General features: G+C 33.0%; 1 protein-coding gene across 1 annotated transcript; it reads left to right on the top strand.

The window, feature by feature from the left end:
- Positions 1 to 9,122: 9,122 nt before the first annotated feature.
- On the top strand, positions 9,123 to 10,339 carry LOC128995927 (uncharacterized). The gene is made up of 2 exons (XM_054420983.1): positions 9,123 to 9,398; positions 9,974 to 10,339. The coding sequence occupies exons 1-2, from the start codon at positions 9,176 to 9,178 to the stop codon at positions 10,210 to 10,212; spliced, it is 462 nt and encodes a 153-aa protein (XP_054276958.1). The 5' UTR covers positions 9,123 to 9,175; the 3' UTR covers positions 10,213 to 10,339.
- Positions 10,340 to 11,257: the final 918 nt, after the last annotated feature.

The raw sequence follows: 11,257 nt of genomic DNA, 5'->3' as shown, positions 1-11,257 counted from the left end.
GTGCAAACCAAATAAATAAAGATATAATGAATACAAAGAGGTAGTGGGTTCTTGTTGGATAAATGGAAACAAATTAAACTTGACAGAAAGCTACAATATAAATTTCTGGTGAGGAGAGTTAATCCATGTGTTTGGAAGCTGAGGAAACATATGGGTTAACACAATAGTTCCTGGTCAAATGAAGAGTAGGGAGACAGGAAGGCTGTCTGCTATGAACATGACACTGGGTGTTGGAATCGCCAACCCATACGCCAAAAATTATAAATTTTAAAAACCCAAGATTTAAATTTAAATATTTTACTTTATGTCTATAAAGATGCTATGGTTTTATTCGGTATATTAACTTTTACAATCACAAAAAAGTGAGTATTTTTTCCTGTAACTAATCATTAATTAATTCTTTAAGCATTTCCCATATTCATTGTAAACACGAATATTAGACAGCACAAATCAAAACATTCACTTAAGAGACCTTGACATAGATTGGGTTTTTGCTTTACTGTATCTAGTTTATTTGTTGTTTTGATTCTACATTAACTCTATTCGATGAAACTAGCACCCACAGTGTGATGGGTAAATTTAAATTTAAGAAAATGTAGAATGGTTGAGTAATGGTTTCTTTCTACTAGCTAACATCTGCTGAATATGTCCGACTGCCCAAGCCGTTGATCAAAAGTTTAATAATTAAGGACAGTAGAATCCAGTTTTAACGCAACAAAAGTGGTTAAAACTTTAATTAGTTTAAACATGCAGTTTTGACAGAAAAAACCTCCTCTGAAGAGGTTTGTGTGTGACAAAAAATTATCATTGATTGCAATTAATAATCTTTTGTGTGCTTGTGATGTTAAAATTTAAATTTTTAAAATGATATAAATTTGTATACAAATATCTTGATTCAAAACAAAATAAGAATATTCTTCTATACTTAAAAAACAAATGACATCCTCAATCTTTACAAATTTATTACAACGTCCACACAAATAATTCACACAAATCTATCACGGTTTCACAGAGTCCATCTTTTTCTTAAGTTTTTCCGCAAAACTGTCGTAAGCTTTTTTCGCCGTTTCATCCAGCTCGTACATTTTATCTACTTCAGTCTTTGTCCAGTTGAAGCTCTTGTAAGTAGCCTCCGGTTCAAAATACGCTGGAATCCATTTTGGAGGACCTCGCTCGAGCAATGCTTTTCCGTAATGAACCGTAATGTTTGTGTATTCGTCAATGAACTGAGATAGATTATCCAGACTCATGGAGTACACTAGCATTTGTTCTAACACTTGTGGGCCTTCCTCCTCGATGAGGTACATCAAGTTTTCATTCACTGTATCGTCCATGTGCTTGATGATCTGAACGAGTCTGTGAATCCTTCGAGTCATCGCCTGAACACTCGTCGGCTTCACCTCACTCCAATCTACTTTCTTATCTTCTTCCTCATCGGAGAAATGTAGTTCGTTCACATCCAATGGAGAACTATTGCACAGCCAGGCTACAAACAGGACGTTGGCAAGAATAACAAAAAATCCCACTCTACACCCCATTTCTACTAATTATTGCCAAATTATTTTGCTAAACAAGTTTTTTATGAGGTTAGATTATGATTGCTAACTTTGTGTAGCTACGAGGCAATGAATAGTTCATATATCTGATTAAATCAGTTTAGTCTCACTGATTAAAATGTCATTTCACAATTGACGTGACACAAAAATGTTTCTATATTTTCTTCTCGTTCTTGTGTGGAATCAAGTGCACGTAGAAGCCTCACTTCAAGATGAGGTCTCCAGACTATGTGCCCATCTGAAGGTTTTAGACGACAGGATTTTCAAAACGCTCAAAGAACTGCCTAAATACGAGGGTGAATATGTTGTTAAAGATATCAAGGATTATAATTCTGGACTGAATAAGTTGCTTCAGTTTTTGGTTGACGATAGAAACTCCACTCTTGAGGTAGAAGAAGCTGTTGAGTTATTGAAAGACGGAGCTCCAAATTATTTTGAAGCTAACGTTGATCCAGATAAAGCGAAGCTGCATTGGGGCTGGCTAGACAAAGGGCTTGGAGAAATTTACCAGCTGAGAGCAGAATCAATCAAAATGTGGAGCAATATTAATAGACAATCACGTATGATCACTCTCGAGTACTACTCGTATCCAGAAGGAATGAACTACACCGGATATCAGGGTTCCAACATTCAACCCCTTAGAGAAAAAGAATGATCACTTTGGAATTTAGGAGTCTTCTTTACGTTACAGCGGTGGAGTAAACCGTTGCAAATTTACTTAAACTTACTTTAGAACTATTGTATCATTTATTAATCTTATGTGTTATCTCTTTAGATTTGAATTAACTAGTGATTTTAACATTTTCAACCGTTGACATGATTATTTATGTTTTTCTCGCTTCAAGTTGGAGCTGTGTGCTTTCTGACTCTACGATTACCGATAGAGTCGTTTGGCTTTGTAGAACTCTGAGAGAAATGGATGAAAGAATTGCAAAAACTTTTGAAGAATTGCCTACAGATGGTGGGGAGTTTGTTTTGAAGGATATATCAGATTACAACGCTGGACTTCAGAGGTTACTTCAGATGCTGAAGGAAAACAAGAAAGAAATTCTGGATGTAAAAGAAGCAGCGGACATGATGAGAGGTGGAGCTCCAGTGTATAGCAAAATTTCCATTGATTATGGAAAAGCTAAGTCTAATTGGGGATGGTTACAGGAGGGGATTGGTAAAGTCCAAAAACTAAAGGCATCTTCGCTTGAGATATGGACAAGAATTAATCAATTAACTTCAGTTTAGTGTTTTGTTTTGTGAAACAATGTCAATTACTGTCAATTTGTACGACTAGTTGTAAGTATGTATGTATGAACTCTTGTAATTGTAAGGAAAGTTTTTGTTATTTTTAAATATCATTGCAGAACTTTTTCAGTATTTCCCAAGCTTTCGTACTCTTTGTGATGTCAATAAAATATAAATCCATTTTATAATCTATTTTATGGGGGCCTTTTTTAAAGCTATTTCAAGAAATACATTTTTAAGCCTAGTATTTTTTACAATTGATTCAATTTAATTTGATTTAATTAATTTAATGTTTGATCAATTTGATTAAGTATTCATTAAAATCAAGTTATTTGAATTCCTCTCTGTCAATCTCATACTTTTAGTTACCAGGTTCAGTGACTTCTAAACTATTTAACTTCCGAGAGAGGTATGTCAAATGAAAACTCATTTAACAGTTTAATCTTTTCACAATAATTCTTGTTGATTTACATATAACATGTATTGTCAAACTCTATTGAATCTTCTATTCAATATAACCTTCAACTGATTGAGATGTAATGATATACTTATCATATGAATGACGTGATAGCGATTGAACACAACCTACCAAACTAAAAGCAAGAATGTTAGTTGCTGTTGCATTAAGTATATTATTTTTTAATCTACCAAACGTACAAAGTGATTCCACACCGTCTCCTGAGACAATAAAACGCATTGACGAGTTGTGCAAAACAATCAAAGCGACAGATCAAGCCATTTACTTGGCTCTTGAAACGACGCATGAACCAAGCAGAGACAAGCACATGTTGAAGAAGAATCTTGACGACTACAACACAGCTTTGGTCGACCTGATAAAAATGTCAGTTGATCATCGAGATGATGTTTTACGAATGGGGAAAGAAATATTCGATGAAGGGCTGCCTAAATATTTTAGAGTCGAGTTTGCCGAGTACAAACTGCAAGATGAGTTAGACATGACGAGCGACGAGATCGAGAATATCTACGTTTTCAGAGGACGAGCGATGGAAATATGGAGCGATCTTCACGCCAGACTTGGGATTCCGTGGTAAATTCTTCGTAACGTAATGCTTAATTCTTCGGTGATTCAAGGTAGAATATTCAGTCAACAATTAAGTGGAACACACTGGATCAACACAAAAGTGAAATTCAAGAACTAAAATATTATGAACCGGTATTTTAAGTGATTTAAAATAAATTTTTGTTTGAAATATATTGGTTTGCTGCAGTTAGAACTGTATAAATATATGCTTATGTGATGTATTAAAACCAAAACAGGATGGGAATTAGATTTTGTGAACTATAACCAAAGTTCAAGTGCTAACAACAATCGTGGTAAAGTAATTTCAATTCTTAAGTTTGGAAATTATTATTATTTATCATTTATCATGTCCTTCTCTATTGGATTTGAGGCATTTATTCAAGTAAGTCATTTCAACTATTAGTAGGCCTATCTGATATTTTGTTCTAGATTCTAAATTTAGTTCTGTATGCATTTTTCCAGTCTATCCGCTAATTGTCAAAATGATATGTTGTTTAGATATATGTTGCATAAATGTATAAGGTTAGTGAACATTTAATCTTTATCTTACATAAAAAGGTATCTGCTGTTTTATAAACTAAATATCTGTAAGAAGACGTAAAAAGCCTTTTAGACAGAGTTCTGAGTAAAATTTTCAAAAATACTTCTTAAAAAACATCTACAATCTATAAAAATCTCTTTTTGAATTTAATCACAGCCCATTTTTTTTAACGAAAAAATCCAGGTTTTATTTTTTGATGACATCAAAAGTATTATTATTATTATTATTGAACCAACAAAAGATTTTTGCCATTAAATTTTGAGCTAACTATTTAAGAAAAAACAATCAGCTAACTCAATTTTGGGCTAAGTGTTAAATGTCATGGAACATTAGGTCTAAATTTTATTTTGAACAAGTATTAGGTTATGCATTGTAATTTATAACCTATTAAACATGTAATGGGATTAAAACATAATCGTGACAACACATCATTGAGAGACTTAATCTATTGCCTTTAGATTTTATATACTGATTACATAACATGATTAGTTTATATTAGTGCCACCATGATGACAATTTACATATACATTGAACCAATGATTTGCAATAACTACTTTAACCTAAACTGTTAGCAGTTAAGTAAAATAATGAGTCACATTAAATTACTTTATTTATATTTATTGTAGTTTGCTTATGCTGCTAAATACCAATATAAACGACAAAATGAAATACTTTACCACAAATCTAGTGTTTGCACTATTCATTTCTCTGTGTGCAGTGACAGCACAGAAAACCGAAGCGCCCTTCGTACACGAGTACGAAGTCTCGGAAATCACTCAGATGTTGATCGACGCAGACAACGAACTCGTCGGAAAGTTACAACACAGGAAAAAAGGAGAAGGTGAATCCGTTATGAACCAAGTCCGAGAGTTTAACGACAACTTGACTTCAATTATCGAAAGGCACAAGGAAAATATGAAGAGGGCGATGAACGAAACTATTTTGGAAGCTGCTCCGCTGATAGATCACGGCGGACCTCACTTCATTGGCTTTTACTCGGATCAGCACACGTTAGAGCAAGCGTTTGGATTAAACAATGTTTCATCAAGGATTATGATTTGCCAGCGTCAAAACACTATTGATATTTACGAGGACTTTGTTTGGTTTTTCAAACAAGCAGCTGCGGAAAACGACGAGAACGAGTCTTCAGAATGAGTTTTTTCAATGAAACGTTTGTGGAACTTTAGTGAAGTGAAAGCATGTTAACCAATAAGGAGTAAACTATATAACATCAAACTCCGCATTATTTTTATGCACGGACTGAACTTTCCAACAGGGTAGGTTTTAGGTGAGAAATGTACCTTAAGATATGGTAATCAGTGGTAAAAGATTACGGAAATAACATATTACGAGCATCTAACGTACTTTTACTAATCCTGAAATACCGATGTTGTATCATTGACTTTGGATACTGCAAGTAAACTTGTCATTCAATAATAATATTTAAAGCCTGTTCATGTGTTTTATGTTGGCTACACAATCAAAACTTCAAAACACACACATAACCACAGCAGTAGAAACATAACTTAAAATTGCAATAGCTGATTTACAAGGACGGCAAGTTTTTAAAACGGTATCTTTAAGGGAGTATGTTAACATTGATTGACAATTTTAACTGCAAATAAAGTAAATAAACAATAAAAATGCTAATGGTACTGATATAGGTACAAAAATATGTATATTATTATTACTTAAGTATTTTAAATCTTTATTAATTAGTATGGTGGCATTAACATTTCTATAAAATACTGCTACAGTACTTGTTTAGGTAAAACAATCCAGTTATTCCTTTGAAAACTGAATAAAAATAAATAAAAAGGAAGAGTGAATAAATGTTGTTGAGTTGTTGAACGGTTTGTTTGTTAAATGTGCTTTGGTGAAATTTTGAATTTTTTGTAGCAAGAACACTAGCTTAAATTTTTTTTTTTCATAATGGGTGGAAAAACTGAATGCCTTCTCAGCAAGTAGAAAATCATTCTACTCTCTACCTGGTAAATTCCGGAGTTTGAAACATGTTTATGTGAGAAAATAATAAAAATATTCTCATTCGATAAATTTTTGTTTACTTATTTCAACACTATCATCTTGTAATATGAAAGGCAATAACCCTGGTTTTTCACTTAATCACCCAATAGTATCATTAATAAATAAATCAAATTTATATTTGACACAGAATCAAAATTTTAAAATGATTCTTTTTTTGGTTTCAGAAGGTGAACTCCATCCCATTCACTATACACACAGTAATTTGATATTTAAATGGTTGAATGATAGTTCTTAAACTTATATTAAAGAATAATCAGTTTAATCTGATAATTTAAATAGTCTTATAACAGTTTTACCTAGTTTTAGAATTGTGTGTTGTTCTCAGAAGTTAATAAGTTATTATCAAATGGATTTATAACATGGTTCTTTCTTTAGGTATCATCAAAGTCTTTTTATATTTAGTAATTTTAAGCGTTGTTTCACCTCAAACTGAAAACCAAGAAATAAATTATGAAAAAGAGACGGTTTCATATTTATGCAAGTTTCTAATCGAAACCGATAAAAAACTAAACAAAGAGTACAGAACTAGACCAAAAGGTAATGGTGAAACAATTATTAACCTAGTAAAAAACTACAATCAGGCTATGGCTTCAATTGTTTCAAGGGTAAAACACGATGAAACAATAGGTAAAAACTGTACGATTGCTGAAGCCGAAGAGTTAATAGACTATGGAGGCCCGGAGTTTGTACATTTCTATGTAGACACACCGTTACATGAAGTGTTGTTTGGCTTGAACAATGTTTCTTCAAAGGTTCTTCATAATGAACGACACAACACTGTCAAACTTTGGCAAGAATTCTTCAAGTGTTACAGTAAAATACCGGACGAAGATGACGTTAGTTTTGAGTAGAGCTGTGTGCTACAACTGAAAACAAAAACTTTGGCAAGAATTCTTCAAGTGTTACAGTAAAATACCGGACGAAGATGACGTTAGTTTTGAGTAGAGCTGTGTGCTACAACTGAAAACAACGTAAACATTTTAGAAAAGTTTTGTGTTATTTTCAAAAGGAGGATGTTGAAATTGCCTTGTAAATGTTGATGGTTTACAGTGTTACATTTTGAATGCAACCAAAACAATCTTTAACATAAAACTGATAAGTTTGTGAGTAATCTTAATTCTACATAATATTAAACACAACGTTGGTTGTTAAACGCTCTAAAATCTCAACTTTTCATCAAAAGTTATATTATTTTAGGATGTGTCATGTGATAAAAACAATTCTCTTTGCTCTCCTTACATTTTATCTCTCAAATGTGTCATTCAGCGATTCTGTTTCAAATGATGAGCTAAACGAACTTTGTTTGAAGATTAACAAAACCGATTTCAAAATTAAAGAGCTCTATCACCTTCTTCCACCAAGGGAGGGCAACAAAATGTTAAAATATTTACAAGAATATGAAGATCTATTTTCTAAACTGACAAACTACGTTCTTTCAAACAACTCAATCACACAGGAATCGTGTCAGTATATTCTGCGTCCAGGAGCATCGAGGTATTTTTACGCGCTTTACGACGACGAGCTGCTGAAATACTATTTCAAATGGACTGCTCCTTACGACAAAAACAAAGGGAAATATGAAGAAATGCTGGATTTCAGAGTGAAAACTCTCAACCTATGGAACCAGCTGCACGACTATTTAGGATTAAGTTATTTTAATTTTTATATGAGTTAAACATTTTGTAGTTTGTTAGTTATTTTTTTATTTTATCCATTAATTTTGTAACACATTCACTACCAGGTCATACAAGAGTCCTCACACAGAGGAGTGTGACGGCTGGTAGGCAACGTGTAAAAATAAACACTGTACAAAGACTTTGCTTACAGTTTGAATAAGGTTTCAGTTTCAAGTACCTATTCTGTTGTGTATGAAAGCTAGCGTTTTGATATTTTTAAGAACCAATTTTAATGTGCAAATATATGAAAATAAGAAAATAAGTCGTTCTGGGACTTTTTTATGTACCACATCTACTCTAACTCATAATGTTAAAATTGACGATAAATAAGTTACAGTAATAAAGTTTACAATGGGCTCAATTTCGACCAGATAAAGATTGTGTCAGTTAGGATAATGTGTGAGAGGTATGAGGGATAGGCTTTAACAGCATTGAGAGTCACACCGCTAGACGCTAGTTGAGTTGAATTGATCCAACTGCAATTGATTTTTGAGATTATTTATAAAAAGATAACAAAACTGAGGATGGTGGGTGAAGGATCAAGAATCAAGAGTTTTGTTGCCACTGACCTTTCTTTGTACAAAGGAATAGACACAGTCAAAACACGGGAGTTCTTGTACTCATGGTCATCCTACTCAATGCATGTCAGAATTTGGCCCGATAGAAGACAAACAGAATAAATAGATTCTTAGCTTTAGAAATTAGTTAAAATATAATCCCTTGTACTGTACTGCTAAGTTATAATGCAAATAAACTCTTGTTTACTCTCATTTCAATTTTCAAAATTAGGTTTGATTCATTACAGGACAAGTATTCTTATTAATTAGTGTTGACTAGAAATTATGTTATAAATACTTTGCAATAATACCATGTTGCAAAAACCGATTCTTTTCTATCATTATACAGCCTTATTCAATAATACTGAACTAAACCTCTCAATTACGTTGAAGGCATATTGAAAGACTTTAGTGTCTTCACATGTTTACATAACAATAAATATCCTAAACACTCTCTGATAACTGAGTCAATCAAATCACCACAATCTGATTATGTGACACAGTTTGTTGTAACACCTAACATGCGTTCCCTCGCACTTGTGTGCTCCATTTTAGTGTTCTCCGCCAACGCAGCTCCGTTCATCGGCAAGTTGAGCAATGTCGGCAACGCTGTGCGCAACATTGGAGCCAGTTTGTTCAACAAGTTGTCCGGAGGTCAAGTTCCCCCGTTACCACCGGCTGTTGCCGAGGGAGATCTTCTACGACAACTCGAGTTTATGAACAAGATGTTGAAGCAAGTCCGAGGTAAAACGATTGTTGAATCTCCAGAATAGATTTTTTAGAACCACGATAGTTTTAGAGTACAGTATAAGGCTTATGTTAAGGATAAGTTTCGTGAACTTGGTGTTTTAACAGTGAAGTAATATGTATAAATGTATTATATAACACAAAATTAACCAAATTGCTGGGCTATAATCATACTTGCACGAAAATAATTAGAAATCGGAAGTACACTAATTTGAATTTTACAAGGAAAAGACCACTTGGGTGCAAGAAATTGTAATAGATTGCCAGAAAGGTTTGAAAAATGAGAGTAACATAAGACAAAATTTAGGGTGCATGATGCTTAAAGGTATTTGTGTTTGAGAACACAACTCGATATTTTATTAAATATCAAGACTACTCAAATGGTCTAATGGAAGAGTGCGGGGCTTCAGTCTCTGTGGTCCCAGAATCAAATTCCGCCAGTACTATGGTTTTTGGCTATAACCTAGCATCCTAGGATTTGAAGGTAGGACAAAAAATTTAATTTTACTATTTATAAATAAGCTCTGTCATTCATTGTACATTTCGCTAAGAATAATTTGATTTGATTCAAGGTTTTGTGATGAGCCCTTCACCGCTGATCAGAGAAAAGATGCGGCCGTACTTGCAAACTCTGGTGGACCAAGTGATTCCGCAATTCGAGCAGTTGCAGTTCACCAACGAGGAGTTGCAGCACATTTACAAGTTGAGGCCGGAAGACATAGTAAAGTTTCGCGCTTTGTTGGTCGATACAATCGATGAACTGAAGATGATGAGATCATCCATGAATAAGGAACCAAAGCCTAACTGCTAGGGCTGGTTTCTGATCAGGTTTTGTATATAAACACATTTTGTGATTTGAAATTTTTGTTCACAAAAGTTTAAATGAATTTGTACAAATGTTCAGTTTTGTTATTAAAACATGACTACTTTTAAAAACTAGTTTAGTCATTATGCTGAATTTTATATGCCTTTTTATACATCTATATTAAAAATTATTGGTTTTTCTTTCCTAAATCGGTTTGGCTCTTCTAGCCGGCCGATTTTCATAATTTTGGTCTTAAATTAAAGTTATGCAAGCACAGATTTGCCATCAAGCATCATTATTCATTTATCTTCTTTATAACTCGACCAAAAAACATAAATTTTATGTTTTTTTATTTTTACTTTATTAACTATGTATTTCAGCAGTTATAATTACACTATCCTTTGAGTTTTGGTCTAAGAACCTTCAGTGACATACCAGCTTTCATTAGAGCTATTGATTATTACTATCTGTACAGAAGATGGCAAAGAAGTTACAAACAGGTAGAATAAATCTAATTGTTTAATCTTTCACTGTATTTTTAGAAGTTTTTAGAATCTTGTAAATTGCAATACCTTAAGTGACAATATAGCTTGTTGCCAATGATCCAAGATACGGTACGAAATAAATAACGAAAATACTGTAGTATAAAAATCAAGTCTCTTTCATTGAGATATTCTGTTAGTAATTTAAGAACGCTTGCAGGGATAGAGAGAAATCAAGGTTATAAATGTCGTTGAACTTCTAAAGAATATTTAAATTCATCAACACTTAGTGTACATTGAAGCTCTTAGGTTTTAAACAATTTTGGTTTCTTGGGAAAATTGAGAATGTAAATCTTCAATACAGTATATTGTTTGTTCATTAACTCCGAAACATTTATTTTTATATAAGTTTTTTTGTTGTATCAGGCACTATATCAGCAAGATCAGATTTGTCTTGTAACAATAACACAGTTGAAAACTGATTGTTGAGCTATTACACTGAATCATAAAGATTATAATTTATCTGATCGTACAACCTCCTAATGGGTTCAAATTTGTCATTAAAGTAA

This window comes from Macrosteles quadrilineatus, unplaced genomic scaffold, assembly GCF_028750875.1.
Source record: "Macrosteles quadrilineatus isolate MER2022 unplaced genomic scaffold, UCM_ALF_1.0 Scaffold_5__1_contigs__length_97177068, whole genome shotgun sequence".
Classification (NCBI taxonomy): Eukaryota; Metazoa; Arthropoda; class Insecta; order Hemiptera; family Cicadellidae; genus Macrosteles; species Macrosteles quadrilineatus.
Note: the sequence above shows the minus strand (reverse complement) of the source record. Positions and strands in the feature narration are given on the sequence as shown.

Excerpts from the sequence above, each read along its gene's own strand:
- LOC128995927 (XM_054420983.1), top strand. The coding sequence starts at position 9,176 with ATGCGTTCCCTCGCACTTGTGTGCTCCATTTTAGTGTTCTCCGCCAAC. Across the intron at positions 9,399-9,973 it reads GATGTTGAAGCAAGTCCGAG|GTTTTGTGATGAGCCCTTCA; the intron begins GTAAAACGATTG and ends ATTTGATTCAAG.